At 42.3% G+C, this 19,861-nt stretch overlaps 1 protein-coding gene across 2 annotated transcripts; it reads left to right on the forward strand.

The window, feature by feature from the left end:
* Positions 1 to 3,114: 3,114 nt before the first annotated feature.
* On the forward strand, positions 3,115 to 18,460 carry CKB (creatine kinase B). 2 transcript variants are annotated; one of them, XM_083350250.1, is made up of 8 exons: positions 3,115 to 3,186; positions 5,510 to 5,723; positions 7,562 to 7,716; positions 8,868 to 9,000; positions 10,807 to 10,978; positions 14,679 to 14,802; positions 15,948 to 16,137; positions 18,061 to 18,460. In XM_083350250.1, the coding sequence occupies exons 2-8, from the start codon at positions 5,531 to 5,533 to the stop codon at positions 18,237 to 18,239; spliced, it is 1,146 nt and encodes a 381-aa protein (XP_083206376.1). In that variant the 5' UTR covers positions 3,115 to 3,186; positions 5,510 to 5,530; the 3' UTR covers positions 18,240 to 18,460. The 2 variants fall into 2 exon arrangements, with proteins under 2 accessions (XP_083206376.1, XP_083206377.1); XM_083350251.1 differs by lacking the exon at positions 3,115 to 3,186 and adding an exon at positions 5,079 to 5,135.
* The last annotated feature ends 1,401 nt before the right edge of the window (positions 18,461 to 19,861 follow it).

Genomic DNA, 19,861 nt, shown 5'->3' on the forward strand with positions numbered 1-19,861 from the left:
ATTTTGCTGAGTGGCTGTTAAGGAGTTTCTATTGTTTTCTTATGCTATTACCATTCTGGTTTCTGATTTTCATCTCTACATTTTAAGTAAAGATGTTCTAAGAAGTTAGATCACAACTGTACACATATTTATTCTGAAGTGTGCCCTATGGATTATATTCCCATGACATACTGAATCAAAAACTATCCATCTACATTTTAATTAGTATATTGCAAAAGCTCAGCCAAAGGGTTAAGCTGTAGTACAAAAAAATAGTACAGAAAATTGTGTTGATAAGATATTATGTACAAAGCCATAACATTTCCCTTCAAATATCTTAGTTGAGACTTGCAAACTGTTTCACATGTACTGAGTTGAACTGCAACCCAATTTATTTCATTTTGTCTTTTTACAGATTACATAACTAATGTCTCATGAGCTCCCATTTTGTGTAGCCCTTCTTCCCCAACCTCTGACAAACACACACACACACACACACCTAGTTTCCCATCATTTTCAGCTGGGAAACAGATACTGAATCATAGTTTAAGAAAAATAAGTAAATCCTTGAATTCCATCCAGAATATAAATCCATCCAGCCACTTTGTGGCTCTCAACAAAAATAAAATGTTAAGCATGGTTCTTGGCCACTAAAAGTCTACCTCTGATTTAGCATGTTGCCTAAATTTGGTGATTTACTGCTATGTGAATCTGTTTTTTTATTTTGAAAGTTTCATCTGTATGTTACTATCTGTTGCATTTGTTAACTGTTTTGAACTTTTCAAAAAGGCTATATATATGTTTTACACAAAGTAGAATCAATAACAACAAAATACTCAGTGATTCACTGACTGTCTCATTCAGTATGATGAGCTAGTTGAATTCAGAAGTGCTTATAACAGGGGTAGGCAACCTTGGCTCTTTTATGACTCGTGGACTTCAACTCCCAGAATTCCTGAGCCAGCATGGCTCAGCTTGGAAACCTCTCCCTTTCTCCTCAGCATGGCTGGCTCAGGAATTCTGGGACTTGAAGTCCACAAGTCATAAAAGAGCCAAGGTTGCCTACCCCTGGCTTATAAGTTGATAGTTTCTCTTTAGGATAAGATGGGTGTAATATTAAAAAAACAGAACAACCCTTTTCCTGGCCAGTGTACTTGCTACCTGCAAACAATATTTAAGGTTGACCTTGAGCCAGTCACTCTCTCTCAGACCATCCCAGCTCACAGAGTTGTTGCTGTGGGGAAAAGAAGAGCAGGAAGGTGTGTTGGATATGTTCACTGGCTTGAGTTACTTGTAAAAATAATAAAAGTGGGATATGAATAAATAAACAAACCGTATGCAGCCTTATGTTCAAGTTCAGTTAAAACTAGACTATGGTAGTAAATATCTAGTTTAGCCTATTTTTGACCTACTTTTTTTTTCCTCGGTGTAATTTATTACACATGGAAGTAGTAAAACTAACAAGAACAAAAAGCTTTGAATGCTCTGAGCAGAGTTCAGACAAGGGCAAAGGGACTGGATTTCTTTTCTATAGGAAAAACCTGCAAAGGAAATTCTGTTAGGAATAACAAGGCTTGGCTGCTTTTCACACAGCATATAAAGAGTTAAACAAATGTTTTGTCTGCGTTTTTAGCTGAGGAGATGACAGCATCCATGGTGCCCCCCAGCAATCTGGAGCTTGTTAAAATGTTGCTGAAGGGCTTTGTAGCAGCACCTGTTGAAATGCTGTTTTTCTCATTTGCATCTGGCCATTTCTGATAGAATTTCATTTTCTGCTCCAATACATAAAGACAAATATGGCTTTGTGAGCAAAAAGAGGAAATAAAAATAATGTTCTTGTAAGGCCAAGTCTTCCAAACAGTCCTTAGAAATAAATTCAAGAGTTCACCGAATTAAATTTAGGGATGAAGGACCCATGGCATTCCTGATGTTGCTAAACTATGGCAGCAGTATGGCCAATGGCAACATTGCAATTGAATTGTTCTTCAACAGCTGAGGGGCACAGGTTCCCTTCTACCTGTGATGAAGACCCATTTTTGTAGAATTAAAACATCTTAGACTCATGGTAGGGTTTATCCTATTGAAATTAACCTCATTTACTGCTAAGGATGTTTATTTTGTTTGGTATTACTATTCAAGCAAACATGAGATGGGCTTTGTCTGCAGAACTCAATTTAGAACAACTGTTTGCAGTCTCCTACATTGAGGGTGTTGTAGTCCTTACACTTCCGGAGGGATTATATGGGCTGGGAATGTAGGAAGCTGCAGACTCGGTGTATCTGCTAGGTAGCAGATAAGTCTATGGGCACTGGAGAACAATCCCGTCAAAAACCTCTGAGAAATTGTAAGAGTTTCTCGATAGTTTAATATGTGATGAAAATCCAGCTAAGTAATGAATCATGGTTAAACAAAGTATGACTTAGCACAGCTGTTACATAAATCCAGCGGCAGAGAATTTACAATCAACCAAAGCACCACATCTTTAATTAACATTCTTGGTTGCATTTCTGACCATTTGTAACAGTTTGACCGTGCCGATACTTTGTAGCCGATAAACACGTTCTTAGAGGAAAACTCAAGCCTCGGAGTTCTGCTTTAACTGGTTTCATCTATCGGAACCATGGCATAGTTACTCTTGCATTCATTTCACTGGATGCAGAAGAAAACGCAGCGAATTAAGGGGTGGGGGTGGGGGGGAAAGCACCTTGGCTCAAACTGGTATGCATTGCATCGATCTGAGAATCTCAATTCATCCTTACGAATAAAAGAATTGCAGAAGAATTGCATCGGCGCCGGTTTCCTGATTCCCAGGCATTTCGTGTTTTTCATTCCCTTTCGGGGAGGGGGGCTGGCGACGGCATCCTTCGCATTTCCCCAGTTAATGTCTGAAGCGATTCCCCTTTGTTGAAAGCCTTTGTGGCCGTCCGAGACTCCGGTCCACGGCCGGGCATCTAAGAGAGAGGCCCAACAGCAAAGTGGGGACCAGGGCTAGATATCAAGCAAGCCGAGAAGTCTTCCCCTCCCTGGAAGCAAATCTCCAATGGAATGAATGGAATATAAATACCAGCCAATAAGCAGCCGGCTTAGGGTGTATATAAAAAGGATGGGAAGGTGGAGGGAAAGGCTTCATTTCAGGCAGGTCTTTCTGGTGGAGCTTGCAAGAGTAGCTAAGGGCGCTTTCCTTTCGCAATTCCTCTGAAAGTCTCGGTAAGTGCGCGGGGCAAGCGGTGCCGGGCAGCCCTTTGGCTTCGGATTCGAGCTTGAGCTGGACGGCCGCCTCTGAAGCATCTTCTGCTTTTCGGAGGAAAAAACCGAGCAGGCATTTTACGGCACGAAAGACCAGGGGTTTTTTTTTCTTCCTCTTTCTTTCTTTCTTTCTTTCTTTCTTTCTTTCTTTCTTTCTTTCTTTCTTTCTTTCTTTCTTTCTTTCTTTCTTTCTTTCTTTCTTTCTTTCTTTCTTTCTTTCCTTCCTTCCTTCCTTCCTTCCTTCCTTCCTTCCTTCCTTCCTTCCTTCCTTCCTTCCTTCCTTCCTTCCTTCCTTCCTTCCTTCCTTCCTTCCTTCCTTCCTTCCTTCCTTCCTTCCTTCCTTCCTTCCTTCCTTCCTTCCTTCCTTCCTTCCTTCCTTCCTTCCTTTGCGAACTCGCGCTTCTTTAAGCCAGCATCTCGCCCTGGCGAGAGGAAAAGGAGGCTCGGGTTCTGGTTTCTCACGCCGTAACGATTGTCGCTCTTTTTTTTCTGGACCGAGAGAGGATGTGGACGTGTCCAAAAAGGAGAGCGCGGGCTGGAGATACGCTTCAGCCTTGCCCGGAGTCCTGGGGGGGGGGGTTTGACCCTCTTGAAAAGTCGACTCCTTTCTCTCTGGGCGAGTGATGCTTCGGACGGCTCGAGAGCCACCCCTAGAGCAATTGGGATTTCGCAGAGCATTTAGCCCCGTTCGTCTCGGTTTCTTACGTAATGATGGCCCCTTTCATTTTCGAGTTGCTGCTTCGCCTTAGGCCAGCGTTTCCCAACCTTAGGAACTTGAAGATGCGTGGGCTTCAACTCCCAGAATTCCCCAGCCAGCTATGCTGGCTGGGGAATTCTGGGAGTTGAAGTCCACGCATCTTCAAGTTCCTAAGGTTGGGAAACGCTGCCTTAGGCTGAGATGCCCAAAACGAGCGCCTGGACAGCGCGCGTGGGAGGAGGGGAGCCTGCTCGTCCTTGCCCTTATAAAGCGGGGCTGGTAGGGGAGAGCAGTGGGGGCCCCCCCGCCTGGGGGGGGGCTACCGAGGGAAGCCCGTTGCGGCCAGCCAGGCGTCCCCAACCCCCTGTCCCCTCCTGGCCACTTGCTGCCAGATTGCTCCCAGCCCCCAGCCTTGCCGGGGCTGACGCGCACTGCAGCACCCTGGCTACAGCTAGGCTGCTCTTGCCAGATTGGGAGCCCTTCGCGGCTCCCTTCCCGGATCGAGGCTTGAGCAAGCCCGGAAGAGCGCGGGTGGGACTCGGCTGCGATCCACCGCAGCCAGCGCCCTTTTTTTTTTTTTTTTTGGATCCGCTGACTTAAAGCCTCCCTCCCGCCTTCCGTGCTTGACTCCGCCGCCACCTGCTCCTTCCGAAGGGCCTCCGTGGAGAGCCGGGGGAGTCGTAGGTAGAGAACAGCCCGCGGCCCTCTCTTCCTGCGGTTGTTTGTGCCAAGCGCTGCGCATCCCTAACCGGCTTCTCTTCTCTTGCGACAGAGGAGAGCGCCTGGGGCCCGGAACGAGGCGGCCCTGCGTGGAAGGCTAGAATTTAAGGCTGGCCGGCTCCTTCGGCTTGCTTTGCAGGTCTCTGCTCTCCTGGCAGCCGGGCTGACAGTGGCGTAGCGTGGGGGGTGCAGGGGGGGCCGGCCGCACCGGGCGCAACATCTGGGGGGGTGCATTAGATGCATTTTACTTTAATTACATCAGTATTTTCATAACAAACAATACATGTGCTTAGGGGGTAAGGGTTTCTTTAACTAATCTAGTGGAAGAGACTCCAGTGCTAAAATCCATGGGTTAGGGGGTGCAAATTACTTGCCTTGCCCCGGGTGCTGACAACCCACGCTACGCCACTGCGGGCTGAAACCGGGGCTGAAACCACAAGAAGGGGGAACTCGGTTTCTTTCTATCTTGCAGCAAAATGTCCGCTATCTTGAGGTGAAGGTGACCTCTGGGACCAAGGAAAGGGAAGGAGGGAGGGAGTCTCAGTGAAGCCCTTACAAGCTCCTGGGGGAAGTTAGGTGTTGGCTTCCTTATTCCTGGTTGTTCAGCCACAGATATAGCACCCTTGACCTTGGGCCAAGGGCTGGCCTAGCCTGCATGCCACCGGTACGGGGAGGAGTTGAGTAATATTTGGCAACCCTCCACAATTGCAGGTGCTCTGCAGAGAAAGTGTTGAATTGAGCAGGTAAGGGAGGAGACTGCAAGGTGACCTTGAACCTGACCAGCCTTTTTCTGTGCAGTTGAAGCTAAGTTAAATACCCTGCAGGAAACAGAATGATGTTTTCCCTCTCTCCTTTTTCCTCCCTTAGCTCCTTTCAGACAAGCCAGTTATGCCTTTCTCAAACAGCCACAATCTTTCCAAGATGAATTACTCTGCAGAAGATGAATATCCAGATCTAAGTCTCCATAATAATCACATGGCTTCAGTGCTGACCTTGGAGTTATATTCAAAGCTGAGGAACAAACGGACTCCTAGTGGATTTACCGTGGATGATTGTATTCAGACAGGGGTTGACAACCCAGGTAAAGGAAAATGGCTGCTCATTTAATTTCTGTTTGTTCCTCATTTAACAAGGAAGTGCTGTGTTGCTTTAAAAATGCCATCTGTGAAAATCTCCTTGCAACCTCAAAAGTACTGCATATTAAAAAAATCTTATGGAGTGTTTGTGCAGAATCTTGATTGCAACCAGAATGGCTTTATCTACTGACAAATAGAAACATATTGCCAAATATCTGCACTGCCAATCCCCTCCCTTGCTAAATATTAATGTTGTTGAATGAGAAATAAACTCCCTTTCCCTCCCAGGAAGACCTAGCTCTAAATATAATTTAAAACTGTAGTTCTTAAAATGAATCCATTAAAAAAATGATTTAATCCCTGATTTAAAAGAGCAGATCTTGGTGATGGGGATATTACTGCATTTTTCTGTTACTCTCTAGCAATATTGAACTGGCACCATCCCCATAATCAAGTTCACCCAAGAGCCATGGAGTGTCATGACATTCTAACCCTGCATCTGAGCTAGAAATTGTGAGACAATCACTCCAAGTGGCTTTGCCTTTTAAGAGGTCATTTGGAAAAGGGGTTGATAATCCTGCCAAAGCCCTGAGCTTGTGATTCAGATTGGCTATGGCTATGGAAATGCAAAATGGCCGAAACAAGCCTGGTTTAGATGAAATGGTTGTTAGTTGAGTATACGATGCTGCTTTTAAGAATTGCTTTTTATGATCTTTATGCTTTGGAAACAATCCTTCAGAACTGTTGTCATTAACTTCTCTTAACCATTAAGGGGGTTGAATTAAATAATGAGGAACTCTCTTTGGCTAATAGCTATGATGGCTGCTATGGGCTACTTCTAGAAATAGACTGCCGAATACCTTTTAATCATGAAAACAATACTGATAAATAGAGCTTGTGGTCAACAGACTTGCATTTCAGAGACAGATGAAATGGAGGTACCTGGGTAGCCATTTGTTGTGGACTGGATACCAAACTTGCTAATGTTACAAAGGTCTGTGGGCATCAGTGATGAATTGAGGTTTGGTAGTGATCTCTGATGAAAATGTGAACATCTTCAGAGATGTTTAGTCTCTATGAAATAATGGGAGTGAGATGGACGGTACCTAAATTTGATAACGATTGCATTCAATTTTAGGGATTTCTGAGCATTAGGCATTTTGAGTTCCAGGTAACTTTTCTGTAGACCTGATAGAAATTGGTCCATTAAGGGATGGCATTGCCAGAAAAGCATCTGGTTTATTATGAAATTGATTGCTTTTTTCAGACATTGATTACAGTCCTCCTCAACCTGGTACCCTCTAGACAGATTATTTTACAATGTCTATTGGAACCATTGGCTGGCAGATTAAGTGTAATGGTAGTTTTGCACTTCTGAGGGGTTGGCAGGTTAGAGAAATTAGCCCTGCTTGAAACACCAGAATTTAAAAGTCTGAATAAGATTTCTCCAGTGAGAAAATGGAAAAATGGAATAGCCTTTACCCCATGTTGATACTTGCTTTCCTGTGATTCTATTTTGCAAAAGTATGTGTTACAGAATGGATTTTGAAAAAAACCACACTTTTTTCAGTTTGACTAATGTATACTGGTTGTAGTACACACACAGACACATAGACATAACACACAGAGAGAGGGAGAGAGTTTTTAAATGTGCTGCATTCACACCTATGCTCAAACTACAAAGTCTAACTGAACGGAGAACTCACTGCATCAAAATGTCTTTATACCTTATAAAGCTAACAACTTCCAAAACCTAATGCGTTTGAGTGGAAATGCCAAGTGCTAGAATGGAATTGAAGAAATTATCCAAACCAAAGCTCTTCTGGTCTGTTAATTCCTGTAGGCCATCCCTTCATTAAGACAGTAGGATGTGTAGCTGGTGATGAGGACTCGTATTTCACATTCTGTGAACTCTTTGACCCAGTTATTGAGGATCGACATGGAGGCTACAAACCTACGGATCAACACAAGACTGACTTGAATGCTGATAATTTGAAGGTAGAGAAGTCTCTTAAAAAGAAGCAAATATTTATTAACAGATTGCTAACTTTTTCTTTTGATTCTGTACTTTCTTATTCACACCTGGTAGTCATGTTGAAAACTACCCATTGGTAGCTTCCTTAACCTAGAATTATTTTTGCTGTAATGGACTATGCTTACTGAACGACATTTATGAAGGCTGCAACCTGTATGGCCAGTTTCAAAATTTTAATAGATTCCTGTTGCTAAATACTTGTAATAAAAATTACATGGGTATGTTTCAGGATTGGCTGTGGCCGTGCTGTTAGGTTTCTTTCTCATGTGTAGAAAGATCATATTCATCAGGACAGAATGTCTGTACTCTGAACATTCATTTAGAATTTTTTGGACAATAAACATGATAAATTGACTTGTTCAATCCTTTATTCCTTAGCAGTGGAGATTGATAAATCACTTCCATCATGGAATAAAGGATTGAAGTCTCCTCTATCACTACGCCTGTCACTATAAAAAATAACAACTGGGCAGTGATCTGAGCTTCCTGTTCATGGAAGAAAGTCATCTTTATGTTGGAGAGATTAATGAATTGATGCTCTGATTTTCTTCCCATGCCCTCCAATGTATTAAGACACAATTCAAGGACAGGTAAAGGGCTAATAGTAATGAAGCAAATTGAAACTTCACCTGTTTTCAAGGCAGCCACAGGAACCCTGCTGCAGAAGAATAGCATATTTTTGGCTCTAAAGTAAGCCCATGATTGCCAGCATCCTATTTCTGGGATGGAGATGCTCCCTAAAAATGGGCTTTTCTCTCCATGACAATATCTCACACTTCCTTTATCTACAGGAGTGACAAGAGTTGGTTTAAAATGCTTCTTTCAGAATAAGTACTGGACTTGCTTAAAACATCTGTTAGGAAAATTAAGGTATGGTGCTGTTTGAAAGGTTGAAGTAGAAGCAGCTGGGAACTAGGTATTGACTGCAATTTGTATAGCCAAGTCTTAATTAAAGGATATCGAGGGACAGTGAAGATACAGAACTAAGATTTAATAATGCTTGTATTTAAAGTGTTCAATGTAACACTGAGTTTGCTTTCATTTGCAGAGTAAGTCTAGGTGGAATTTGCTCTTGGATCTCTTACTACTATGATGAAGGTCTTTTCTTTTATAGGGTGGTGATGATTTGGACCCCAACTATGTTCTGAGTTCACGTGTCCGAACTGGTAGAAGCATTCGTGGTTTCTGTCTGCCCCCCCACTGTAGCAGAGGAGAGAGACGTGCCATTGAAAAACTTTCTGTGGAAGGTAAAATTCAGCATTGCTTACTGTGTACAAAACCCCAAAACAAGCAGAATTGGTCTCAGTCCTGATGGTCATTTGATAATCAAAAAGAAAAAGTAGATGTAAAATAGGATAGAATTCTCCTTCCCTTTTGCATTATTGGTAGTCCTTAACTTAATCCCGAGTGCCGCTTAACAGAGTGTTACTCGTCCCAGCTTCTGCCAACCTAGCAGTTCGAAAGCACGTAAAAATGCAAGTAGAAAAATAGGGACCACTACTGTGGGAAGGTAACAGCGTTCTGTGCGCCTTTGGCGTCTAGTCATGCCGGCCACATGACAACGGAAACATCCTCGGACAAGCGCTGGCTCTTCGGCTTTCAAACAGAGATGAGCACCGGCCCCTAGAGTCGGGAACGACTAGCACGCATGTGCGGGGGAACCTTTACCTTTACCTAACTTACTTACCACTGTTTAGTAACAATGGTCTGGAATTATGATGACCTTGGAAAGGGTGACTTATGGCCTGTCGAGCACATTTGCTCATCACAAAGTGTTGCACCACCACTCCTGCTGAGAGCACTCCCTCTATCTCTGGGGCCTGGCTGAAAGAGTTGCCTCCTGAGGGGAGCTGAGCTCCTTACTGGGCTGCAGAAATGGAGCTAAAATCCTACACATTTCAGCCCCGTCTTTGCGCACCACTGAAATAATTCTCTTCTGTGCATGGAGGGGAGCTGAACTGCTGTGGCAGGCAGATCTTCCAGCCAGAGACAATATGGAGCTGAAAACTAAGCAGAGTGCATGGTAAGGTAAGAAATATGAGATGCCTTAGATGAGGGAGGGAGGCCCAGTGCATATCATGTGTAAGTATCTCTCTACTCAGGTTGAAAATCCTGTTTGGATATGGGTAGGGAGGATTATCAGCTCCTGAGCAGAGCCTCCCAGGGCTTTCCTATTTCCCTCCCCCCCCAAGCACCCCCAGACTCCTTACCTGGGACCCTGCCTACGCAATGACCTATGCAATCACTTCAATCACAACCATGAGTGTTGGGATTGCAGTCATTGAGCAAAGCAGTCATGTGGGCAGTCACACGATATCTCACTTGACTGCTTCGCTCAACAACCAAGATTTTGGTCTCAGCTATAAATTGAAAACTACCAGTTTTGTTTAATAAGATGCATGGTGAGTGTGATTGAACTATCTCTGGTTGTTTCACATTAAACACCTTTGTGTCAGCTAGAAGGCTGTACCATGCCTGTAGCTTAATGCACCTTTGAAAAGTCTTGCCAGTAGCAGAAAAATGAACGGTAGTTACTCTGTTTCCCTTGCATTTACTCGAATAAGTGTTGTCTTGGCACCAATCCTCCATATGTTTGGACAGGGTGTTGGTAAGATATGATTAAAAAGGCAAGACGTGTCCACAATGTGATTGAAGCTGCTCCTATTTTTAAGTGTTCTCATGCATGGAGTTTTGAATACATTGTTGCACCCACCGTGCTTTACAGATAGCCATGTTGGAAGATGTTCCTGAAAACAAGCACTACTTTATGAGTATCCCATTAACTGCATGTTATTTAATGCAGCAGCAAAAAAAAACAGGTACACTGAGTGAAGGGTGTACCTACCTCAAGATTGTGGAAAACAGCCAGTTCCTTGCTCTGCTGTAGATAATTGTTAAAAGTTAGCATGCCCTGAAGTTGCCTGACTGAAACTACCCTTTTTGCTGTCTTGGCATTAATGAATGGTAGGCCGGAATAGGCACAGGGTTGCATTCTATCAAATAACTCATTTAAAACAATCTCAATGCTACAAGCCTCCCTATTCTGCCTTCAGCTTTGGCCAGCCTGGAAGGGGACTTCAGTGGGAAGTACTACGCTTTGAAGAATATGACAGAAGCTGAACAGCAGCAGCTCATTGATGATCACTTCCTTTTCGATAAACCTGTTTCCCCTTTGCTCTTGGCTTCTGGAATGGCACGTGACTGGCCCGATGGAAGGGGGATCTGGTGAGTATTGCCAGGAGAAGATGCGCCTTGAATATCAAACCATTCATTTAACCTTGATATTGCAATTTATAAATTCTTATAGCCAGTGCTTTTTTTGTAAAAGAAAAAGGTGCCGGAACTCACACACGTCATACAACCCGCCTTGCCTACCCTACAAGGTTCCATCCAAAAAAGGTGCCGGAACTCCATTCTGAGCGTTCTATGACAAAAAAAGCCCTGCTTATAGCCATCCAGTTGTGGCTTATTCAATAAAGGTGGCTTCATGATATCATGGATTACAGCTACCTGTGAAACTGTTCAGTAACTTGATCAGCAACATGTATAATTTAATATATTAGAGACTTGCTGGAAGACAGAAGCCTTAAGGTGCAGCTTATGTTACCTGATAGAGACTGTAGTTCTGCAGAATTAACTTGGACTCTCTCTCCTGACCCATGCTTTTTTCTGATGAAATTGTGTCTTTTTAAAAAAGTAAATAAAAATCCTAGCAGTGCAAAATAATACATACTTGTCACATTTACTAGGAGTTAACCAAAAAGTTAAAGACATGATATAAGGAAACGTAATTAAAGCTAGTTTATATTAACATCATTAATTATTTCTCTTTTCTTTCTGCCCTTGTAAAACAATCCTTGCTTTCATGGTGCATCACTTTACACATTGCCTTTTGTTCTTTAAACTTCTTACCTGTTGCTTGTTCAAGACTTCATTTATTCTATCCAACCATCACTTGTTCAGTTTTTTTTTAATCCCATTTATATCTCCGAAGACTCAGGGCGGCTTACAATTTAAGCACAAACCAATGTGCTTAGCAATAGCCTTCATTCTATGTATATGCCTGCTTATTAGGGCTTTCGCCCCCCCCAAGCGGCATTATTACAAAGTCAACTTATTGCCCCCAACAATCTGGGTCCTCATTTTTCCTACCTCGGAAGGATGGAAGGCTGAGTCAACCTTGAGCCTGGTGGGATGCGAACCTGCACTAATTGCAGGCAGCTGGTGTTACTTAAGGAGGCATTAGCCCACTGCTCCACCAAGGCTCAGTAACCCGTTTCAGTAACCTGTTCATTCATTCATTCTTTTGCAGTTTTCATTCATATCCTCACCATATTTCTTTCATGCCAATCACTCATTTTGTATTAAATTCAAATAATTCAGCATCTATTCATTCTTGATCCTATCTCATATTTACTTATCTTGCTCTGTTTGGTTACATTTGCAAATACCTGTGCTCTACATATCCATTACACATATGTCTCTCGTCCTCATTTTCTGCAACAAACATTTTCTTATAAGCATTTTCCTATCCATCCATCCATCCAGGTTACCTAGAACAGGGCTTTTCAACCAGTGGTATGGATATCACCTGTGGTACATTGGCACCTGGCAGGTGGTATGCGACCATCCTAGAGAAGTGGTAGCAGGGGAGGGGAATGAGCTGAACTGGTGGCAGCACCGCACAAGCCTGAGCGAGAGATGGCTGGAGCTGCAAGGCTGTCAGGGCTCAGCGGAAGCGCCAGGATTAGCGCTTCTTCGGGGCTGTCAGGGCTCAATGGAAGCGCCAGGCTCCAGCTGGAGCTCGGCGCTGATCCTGGTGCTTCTGCTGAGCCCAGAAGAAGCGCCGATCAGCTGGAATGTTGCAGCATCTCTAATATCTTGTGATTTACATTCAGATGCTTGGCAACTGATTCATATTTATGATGGTCACAGTGTCCCAGGGTCATGTAAAGTGACCAAAACCTGCTGCAACCACCCAGCAGACGGGGTGGAATAAAAACCAACCCCCCCCCCACCCCCGCTGCCAATCCTCAACAGAAATGCTCACAACAAGGAAAACCTAGGACAGGAGGAAAAGCGCTGCTGGGGGACAGGCAGGTGTCTTGCTCGCCTGTGGCTTGGGGGGCACTTTTTTAGTGTCATTGTAACTTTGAACAGTCACTAAGCGAACTGTTGTAAGTCGAGGACTACCTGTACATCACTTTTTTACTTTTTTCTCTTTTTTTTGGGTCATCAAGTTTTTGACACCTTGCTAGGCGACTGGTGGTACTTGGATGTTGCCATATCCTAAAAGTGGTACAATGGGTGAAAAGGTTGAAAAGCCCTAGATCACATGAGTTTTCTCCAAAATTCGTACCTGGTTTTTCCCATTGTCTCAATTCATTGGAACATTAAATGCAAATATCGCCAGACTATTCCTACCTTTATGCACACCTATATCGCTGTAAATAACACATTTCACTTAGATTTCAGTTTCACTCACATTTAAAGTATACCTTTATTTGTTGTATGTATTCATTAACTCTTAATGGATTGGTTTTAAATTCTGATGAAAGAATTGGTTGATGGCTAACTATTCTTGGGAAGTGTAATATTCCAAGGAGCCATGGTGGCGCAGTGGTTAGAATGCAGTATTGCAGGCTTATTCTGCTGACTGCCAGGGGTTCGATTCTCTCCAGCTCAGGGTTGACTCCACCTTCCATCATTCCAAGGTCGGTAAAACAAGGACTCATTGTTGAGGGCAATCTGTGTAAACCGCTTAGAGGAGGGCTGTAAAGCACTATGAAGCGGTATATAAGTCTAAGTGCTATTGCTATACCTCACTACTGGTATATCCATTTGTGAACAAATGCATAATTGTAGTGAGTGCAGATTTCCCATTTATAGTTACAAATTTGGAAGAGCTTGATATATTTTGTTAATCTACTAGGCAACCTGTGCCCTATTGGATCAGTGTTTCAGAGATATTTCCTTACCTTTCAGAGAAACAGAATGATCAAGGGTGGGCAAAAATGCAATGGGAGCTGGCATGACTTCCAAATTACTGCTAGTTTCCCCATTGAGATTCCTAGTGGGAATATAGCAAGAAGCATTTGAAATCCCCTTCCTTTCCAGCAAGTTGGTTGGGGAACTACTGTTGGGTGGGGAAAGAAGCAATGGATTGCAAGACTGGCTGGGAAGATGTCATGGGACCACATGACTGCAACAGCAGCTCAGCAGCAAACATTAGCACTGAAGCAGCCACAACTTTCCCAAATTTCATTCCCTTGGGAGTCATGGGTCCAGGATTTTGGATGCATTCTGTAAGTTAGCCCATTTGAGGTATCAAAAATTATTCCCTGGGATGTAGCATTTTGCTCAGTTACAGGTCATAACAATGAGTATATAGTAGTTATAGTAGTAATATATAGATACGGCTATAGTAGAGCACAAAGGGATGCGGTGGCTCAGTGGGTTAGGACGCTGAGCTTGTCGATCAGAAGGTCGGCAGTTTGGCGGGTCGAATCCCGAGTGCCGCGTAACAGTGAGCGCCTGTTACTCGTCCCAGCTTCTGCCAACCTAGCAGTTCGAAAGCACGTAAAAATGCAAGTAGAAAAATAGGGACCACTATGGTGGGAAGGTAACAGCATTCCGTGTGCCTTTGGCGTCTAGTCATGCTGGCCACATGACCACGGAGACGTCCTCGGACAAGCGCTGGCTCTTCGGCTTTGAAATGGAGATGAGCACCGGCCCCTAGAGTTGGAAACGACTAGCACGCATGTGCGGGGGAACCTTTACCTTTACCTTTATAGGAGAGCAACTGTATGAGCTCAATCAGCAGCTATGGAACACCATTGGGAAGCTTTTGGTATGTAAACTGATGTATGTTTATTCTGTGCTTGAGATAAAGGAGTGTGGAGCTTACTAGCTTTTGTCTTTTTAGGCACAATGACAATAAGACTTTCCTTGTCTGGATCAATGAGGAAGATCACCTTAGAATTATTTCCATGCAAAAAGGTGGAAATATGAAAGAGGTTTTCGCTCGCTTCTGTTCTGGGCTAACCCAGGTAAATATAATTAGTAATGAAGGCACATGGACTTTGCCCAGGGATCTAAGTTGGTGCAGCCTTCTGTACAATATCCAACTCAAAATTGTTGATTTATATTCAGTACAGACTTTAGGCAAACCTATTGGGATGTAGTGATGATAATGGGTTTCAAATTATCTGTTTAGGCAGAAGTAGTGGTGCAGTGAGCTTGAAGGTAAAAATGCAGGTCCTTCCTACCCTGGAGACTTCTTGGATATCACTCTATTTATTGAAGGAACAATGATATATAATGTATGTATTCCCTTTTGTCTCTGGCCAGAAATCTTGAAAGATTTGCATATTTAAGCCATTCTCCAACTCAGTTGTCTGTCTTGTTCTAACAGATACTGTAGATAGCTGCAATTTGGAAATGAGTTTCCAAAAGCAGAGAGGGCTAGTTCTAGCATGTCTTCAGAACTGGCATAGCTTATAATGATGTTTGGCCATTGCCTTTTCTAACATTTTGGACCATAATGGTGTCTATGCTGTGGTATGCCACCATAGTTGAGGTTAAGTCTAATTATTTGTAATCTAGACAGTGACTTCCTAAATTCTCCAGGCACATTAGGGTGTCTAAAATGTAAAATGTGACTAAAACAGTAAAGAAATAGCAATCAGTGAATTGTAGTTTATAAAATGAATCAAAATTCATCTGCCATTCATTTAAGATGAAAGTTATTAGCCCTATCCATCTTCATACTATGAAGCAAAAAATCTCAAACTCGCGACGTTATGAGACGTATTGGAACTGTTTTGCCATTGCCGGGTGGTTATGGCTTCTGGATGACGCGTCTGGCCCATGGGCTGGCAGTTTGACACCCCTGCTATAAAGCAAGGGGTCAGCAATCTCATCCAGCATCCTTTTATACGATCATGACAATCCCACTGCCACTGATTTTTGCATGACAATGCCAAAGATTCAAGTCTTTTTACCTGGATTATTGTCTGATCTCATACAAGAGCATAGTCTCACCAAATGCGATGGCCATAATTTATTATTTAATAAATTATTGTAATAGATCTATAATTGTAGTGTTCCATTGCTGACCATGAAAGATCTTTTCAGTTTTCTTCGAACTTGTGAAATGAAGGAGGTCTTTATAACTTTCTGTATTTCTCTCTAGCTTGAAGCACTTTTCAAATCCCAAAACTATGAATATATGTGGAATTCTCATCTGGGATACATCTTGACTTGCCCATCCAACCTTGGCACAGGTCTCCGGGCGGGAGTTCATGTTAAATTGCCTAATCTTAGCAAACATGAGAAATTTGGAGATATCCTCAAGAGGCTGAGGCTGCAGAAACGTGGTACAGGTGAGAAAGGAAGCATGGGTGATGCTTGTTTTATTTGTTTGAAATCAGTGAACCATTCTGTCCAGGACTCATGGGCCAGATTGTGGTGAATGATAAACATACAATAAAACCCATTTAAATAACTTCTGAGAGGCATTTAAAGATGTACCGTAATAAAAATCAGTTTAAACAAAATGGCTGGGGGAAGGTCATAGTACAAACAGATGAGTCTTTGATATATATATATTTTTAAAGATAAACATTCTCCTTCAGTCTAGCTTTTTGTATGCAAGGAATATTTTTTTAATGTAAAAGCTACTAAGTACAAGATCCTAGCATCCTTAGAGTTCTAATCAGTTTCTTTCTCTCCAACAATGAGAATTTGGCTTTGGGTGTCCTCCCTGATTTTGAAAAATGCCATACATCTATCAGTATTTAAGAAACATTTCTGCCCCTCCAGTTGGCAAATGCCATCTGATTGATACTTATTCAGCAGAGTCAAGATTTAATAGTTAAGCACAGATTGTCCTAGAATCTCATTCTGACAGCCCTCAACTTTGAAGTCTTAGCAGACATCAGGCAGCTTTTTACAAAAAGATTTTTGATATGCTGGCAAAGAATTCTGGGAATTCTGTAGCTCCAATATATTTGGTAACGTTGCCGCCCAAAATTTTTTGTTCTTCTTCTGATTTCCTGAGTAGCAGTAGCAACATTGCTGTTCACACTACTTAGGCATCATTCTGAGCAGGATCTGTCTATCACTATTTCCCTATATGTAGTTTGTCAAGAGTCAACTCCCAGTGACTCTTGGTGGCTTACAAATATTTATTTATTTATTTATTTATTTATTTGTTTTTATAAACCGCCCTTCTCCCGAATAACACTAAAACATCCAAAAACAAAAATAAGGAATAAAACATACCAAGATGACAGAACCTGACTGGAATGGAAAGAAAGATTCCAAAGGCCTGGAAGAAGAGGCAGGGCTTGAGGCCCCATTGTAACACTAGTAGGGCAGGAACCATGCAGATCTTGGGGAAAACCTTATTCTGCAGAGCAAGTGCTGCTACAAAGCTTCTGGCATTCTGCTACTGTTTAATTGAAGGAAACCATAATGTGCCCCCCCCCCGCCAGACTAAATTAGCCAGGCAGATGATAAGCTGTGGTATCAAAGGTAAGCAGTCCCCCAGGAAACCAGGCTCTATGCCACGTTGTGAGGTAGCTATGATGGCTACTTGGTCAGGCAGCCTCCATGGGTTCTTCACATTGCCCGTCATTCTGAGAAATCACTCAAGTAATGCATAAAGGGTAGCTGTTTAGGTCTGGACCTCAGAACTGCTCTGGAGAACCAAATACTTTAGTCAGAATGAAACAGCTCTGCTAGTGGTAGATTATGAAAATATTGTAAATCGGAAAGTGACCCAATTTATAGTGCTGCATTCTGCCTCATAGCAGGGATCACCCAATCTGGCAAGTAGCATCTACTCAAAAAATATAAAGGCTGAATTTCCAAGACCACTGTGGTATATTGAGGTGAGATGTATTCTAAGGCAGCTTAGTTTTAATGTAGGATATTTCAAAGGCATGGCCCAAATGATACGACTCCCTTAGTATCTGATAGCTCACACACACAATTCACTTCTGGAATTTAGGAACTATGTGCTGCTTTTCCTTACTAGAAGCTGTTTGAAAGGAGGTACATCCAGATAAGCAACCTGGATTTAATCCTCATTTTGTGATCCTAAGACTATCCTGCAGAATTCTTAAGATAAACATGCTGACCAGATGCTAGTAAAGTAGCACTGTTCAAACATGCTGGAATAAGAAGTGTGTGTGTATAATGTAATTATTTGGATTTGAATTCTGATCCTAATTTAACAATATATTCACTGTATCACAGAGCTTTTCATTTTGGTTCCTATCTTCTACTTTGCTTTGTTTTAGGTGGTGTGGACACAGCAGCTGTGGGGGGAGTATTTGATATCTCCAATGCTGACCGTCTGGGGTTCTCTGAAGTAGAGCTGGTGCAGATGGTGGTGGATGGAGTAAAGCTGCTGATTGAAATGGAGAAACGTCTTGAAAAGGGCCAGTGCATCAATGATATGATTCCAGCTCAGAAATGAAAAGCACTTTAATGTTCTAGCTCCTCACGCTTCTTCCTAACTTATTGGATGAATTATACATACAAAATAAGATGACGCTCCGATCAAAATCCTGGAGTCAAAAGAGATTTTCCCACTTAGTAACATTGTAGAAAGTCTTCCATCCACATGTGTTAGAGTTTATTTTTTGATGGCTGAAATATCACCGAGAAACTGAAATAAAACATCATTTGGCCTGAAAAGTATCTTGATTTTGTTATTGTTAAAAAAGAATAATAAGGTAACTAAAGCTACAATCTTACAGCTGTCTTAAAGCTGCAGTAGCTATAAGAAGATTCCAAGAAGCAGCACAGATCAAGAGTTCAGGCAATTGACCACCATGAATGGGCCAATGTCTATAGCAAGAGCTGTTTTTTTCCCCCCAAACTGGACAGCTTCAAGATGTGTGGACCTAAACTCCCAGAAGTTCCCAGTCAGCATGCATATCGTAAGAATTCTGCAGGATAGTCTTAGGATCACAAAAACATTTGTGTGAGCTGCTGTTTTGGTCTATTTGCAGTTAGAAAATGTTCACCACAGAAGAGTTCTGAACCTGAATGTTTCTCACTATAATGTTTCTCACTGTCTCTTGTTCCTTTAAACAAGTTCAAACAGCTACCAAAGCCAGGCCTTTTAAAAACACAACAACTTGCTTTCCCTATTCCTCTCCACCCCCATAGGATAGATACCATGTACACCACGTTTATCCAATATTCTTTTACTCAATGGTGCCCAGTCCCATTATAGGGATGGGGGGAAAGGAATAGGAGAAATAGTTCCTGTCTGCATTCCTTCAAGCAGATGCTTTTTTTTTGTACTCCTGCATCTTCCAAAATATTTTCTGGAGATAAATTCAAATGTTGCACAAACTTAATATTCATATTTGATGAGCAGAGGAGGGGGCAAGGACTAAATCTGTGCAACCAGCTTACTAAATGATTATATGAATAATATTTATTTGCTGCATTTGTATTTGCTGCCTTTCTCACCATGGATTATTGCTTAAGCATATTTATATCTAGCTAATGGATTCCCCCCCCATCTTCTGTTTCTTGCTCATGTCTAACGAGTGCCAAGGGACTGACCTTTAACAAAGATGGTGCAATTATGTCATAGATCACTGCTGATGGTTAGCATCCTGGTAAGATCCCCCCCCCTTTGGAGTCTCTTGGAAGAAAATCTGAGTCATCCTAGGATGGATTGCTCAAATGGGTCAGAAGGAGGCTGTAAAGGCCCATGGCTGATACAGGAGTTCCAAAGAAGTAGAATTAATTAAAAAGTGCACCAGTCCAAGCCTTGCATCTATTATACTAGATCCACTTAAATCCTTAAGATTCCATCTGGCTTGCATTTTTTGACATTATTTTGCTTTTTTTCCACAGAAGCTTAGTTCCAAATTTTATCTGGATGGCCATGCTTCCTCAACTGCTCATGGCGTAGTTTAAGTGCTTGAGAAGTTATCACATAATGCTGGATCATTGTTTTACTGCAAATCTCTTTGTAATGCTAATAATACCAGTCTTTTCCACCATATGTTCCCATCAGATGTGTAAAATTCAACTCTTAAGGATTCTCTTCCATGATCACACTGGCAAGTAGTTCTG

Source organism: Vipera ursinii, assembly GCF_947247035.1.
Source record: "Vipera ursinii genome assembly, chromosome: 1".
NCBI classification, from domain to species: domain Eukaryota; kingdom Metazoa; phylum Chordata; class Lepidosauria; order Squamata; family Viperidae; genus Vipera; species Vipera ursinii.

Coding starts and splice junctions, on each gene's coding strand:
- CKB (XM_083350250.1), top strand. CDS start 5,531: ATGCCTTTCTCAAACAGCCACAATCTTTCCAAGATGAATTACTCTGCA. Junction 7,717..8,867: donor TGAATGCTGATAATTTGAAG/GTAGAGAAGTCT, acceptor TTTCTTTTATAG/GGTGGTGATGATTTGGACCC. Junction 16,138..18,060: donor GCTGCAGAAACGTGGTACAG/GTGAGAAAGGAA, acceptor GCTTTGTTTTAG/GTGGTGTGGACACAGCAGCT.